The sequence below is a fragment of the Nestor notabilis genome, unplaced genomic scaffold (assembly GCF_000696875.1).
Source record: "Nestor notabilis isolate BGI_N333 unplaced genomic scaffold, ASM69687v1 scaffold21243, whole genome shotgun sequence".
Taxonomy (NCBI): domain Eukaryota; kingdom Metazoa; phylum Chordata; class Aves; order Psittaciformes; family Psittacidae; genus Nestor; species Nestor notabilis.
In genome coordinates, this window is record NW_009923564.1 from 2,336 (window position 1) to 5,089 (window position 2,754).

The following is a 2,754-nucleotide window of genomic DNA, read 5'->3' on the forward strand; positions in this document are numbered from 1 at the left end:
GAGAGCAGGAGCCCAACACCCTGGTCCCCACATCACTGACACCTCTTCACCCACAAAACCCTATTATAAATTAACCATTTTATTGAATATCAATAAACTGTATATAATTATATAAAAAGTTTCATCAGTACAAAATTGTGGCACCAAAGAAAAAAAATATATATAAATACCAGTGTACCTTTGAAATGTAAACATCCTCTTTGTAATGATTCCATGAAAACAATGTCCAAAGAAAGATGCATTCAGGAGGCACCTGTCAATACCCATAAATAGGGCTTTTGGCACACACCTGTCGATGGGCAGCCTTGGGACAGGCCACCATTGTATCGCTGACAAGTGCCTGCTATTAGTCACAGTTCTCTTGAAAAGCAGTTGTTAAGAGTCATATTAACAGGTGCTTGAGTGCATAGCTGCTCTGTAAACAGGGCTGGTGTTTGAAATGGCTACCCCGTGCCTTTTACGGACACTGTTAATCTCGCAGGCATTGCAAATTGTCATTGTGCTGGGGAGAAGCAGCTGCTTCACAACTACTGGGATACTATATTATTGCATAGTTACACCTTCTACAGGCGGCGTATATACACTGGGGGCTGGGGGACACGGCACATTTTGTCCTTCATTAAAAAAATATTGGTTCTTAAAAGTTACCGAGTGGTTACAGTAAAAAACATACAAAAAGCAGTCCCGTTCCCCACCCCCAGGCTACATGGTTGCAGTGCTGGGGCCAGGGTGCAGGTCCAGCCCTGCAAGGTGCCCAGTGCTTGGCAAGCGGGGGGGCACCTGATGGGGGCTGCGGCAGGTCGAGCTCAGGGCTGCACCCCCCCGAGCTCCATGCTTTGGCACCCACACTTAGCACCGGAGTCCAATCCTGCACCCTCGGACGCCAGGATGGGAGGAGGATCAGGCCTTCGCATTGCACAGGAGGCACCGAGCGAGGAGTGTGAGGGTCTCGAGGGGCCCGGTGCGCGCTGCGATGGTCACGGAGGAAACTAACTCCTACAGAAACTAGGTACAATATAGGGAATTGTGTGGCGAGAGGCCTGGGGGAGCAGAGTCCTCAGCGAGAGCCCGAGCAGCCCGTCTCCTCGTGCTTGTGGAGCAGAGACATACGGGAGAAAGTCCGGGAGCAGGTTTTGCACTGGTACTTCTTTACATCTGAATGGGTCTGCAGGTGGGCTCGGAGATTAGAGCGGTCAGCAAAGGCCCGGTTGCAGTGTGTACAGGAAAAGGGCTTTTCACCTATGGGACAAAGAGAAACGCTCCCAATTAACCAGTGCATCAACACATGGGGAATATCAAAGAAGGAGCCATTCATTAGCCAAAGTTGGTGAAGAGCACAGTGAAAAGAAGTGCTGGCTGTTATTGTTCTGAGGAAAAGCCTGGCGAGGTATGTACAGCATTCATTTTGGGGAAAGCCGAGGGCTCGGGAATTTCCTACTCCCCAAAAAAAACTTCTGTGAACCACGGAAAACTAATGCTGGAAACATCTGCAAGCAGCAAGGCAGTTGCACATACAAACGAAGACACGATGTTTGTCTCCTGCCTGGAGCCAAGTGAGCCGTTTGCAGAGAGGCAGGAAAGCCAAGCACTATGTGTTAATTATATCATAGCAGGCAGCGGCTGCGAGGCGCCAGCGCCAGGGTGAGTATAGCTATTTCCTCCGCCGAACCCCGCGCTCCCCCTTCTCCTGCCCGGCTCGCATTGAAAAGCCCGGCCAGGGCGAATTCCTCCCAGAAAGACTCTTTTGGAGGAAACAAATGCGTATGCTCAATTTGGAAAGCACAATTAAGTCTTCCCGGCTTCCTTCAGCCATCATCTTTAGTACGTTAAGAGGGTGTGAAATCAGTGCCAAGTCACAATTACACTATCCCGCAGCCCCACAAAGGATGTTCAGGAGATGCATTGTACGGGCAGTGGGGTGGGCTGCAGCTGCGGCACCCGGACCCGCCCCCACTGGTGCGGGGGGTGCCTGCCCCGCACGCCCAGCACCTGCCCACAGGGTTTATGAGATGGTGTGGTGCATCTCGGTATGCTCCGAGCTGAGCTCACCGCTGCTGAGCAGAGCCCCAGGCTGGAGGCCACAGTGGTGGGCAGCCAGGCCTGGAAAGCCTGGCCAGGAGCTCTTGGTGCAGGCACAGAGGGATGCTTTGGGCTTGGCGGTGCACAGGTTGTGCTCCAGCAGTGCCCCCGTCCATAGGACCGAGCCAAAGCTTGCACAGTTGCACCATGGCCCATGTGCTGGCTCATGGGCAGGCACAGCACTAACAGTGGTGGCACATAATTTACAAGCTGAGCCTTGACCCTGTGCTCAGTTCCAGCCAACAGGATATTTAAAGGACATTTTAGAGAGATGTGCCAAGGGGGTTTGGGAAGCCCTTATCTTCCCAGATAACAACTGGCCCACTGATTCGCTGGGGGCTGCGGAGCTGGGAAGCAGGAGGTGATAAGGGAGGGAGGGAGAGGGGCAACATTGCCGGTGTGTGTCCGGATGTGGCCCTGCAGCAGCCAGGGCCGGGAGAAGGCCTTGCCGCACATCTTGCAGACGCAGGGCAGTGTGTGGCTCCGGATGTGCATCTTGAGAGCCCCCAGGCTCACGTACTCCTTCTCGCAGTACTTGCAGCTGAAAGATTTCCTGGCCTGGGCGTCGCAGTGCAATTGCTTGTGCTTGGAGAGCCCGGCAAAGGTGGAGTAAGCCTTGGCACACTGGGCGCAGCGGAAGCGCTCTGCGGCAGCAGGGGCCGAGGCTGGGCTGGG

At 53.7% G+C, this 2,754-nt stretch overlaps 1 protein-coding gene across 1 annotated transcript; it reads right to left on the bottom strand.

The window, feature by feature from the left end:
* Window positions 1-1,057: 1,057 nt before the first annotated feature.
* On the bottom strand, window positions 1,058-2,748 carry LOC104403931 (protein snail homolog Sna; the record flags this gene model as incomplete). Its single annotated transcript, XM_010012223.1, has 2 exons — window positions 1,058-1,239; window positions 2,475-2,748. Coding segments are annotated over 2 exons (456 nt in total), but the record flags the coding sequence as incomplete, so codon positions are not given.
* Window positions 2,749-2,754: the final 6 nt, after the last annotated feature.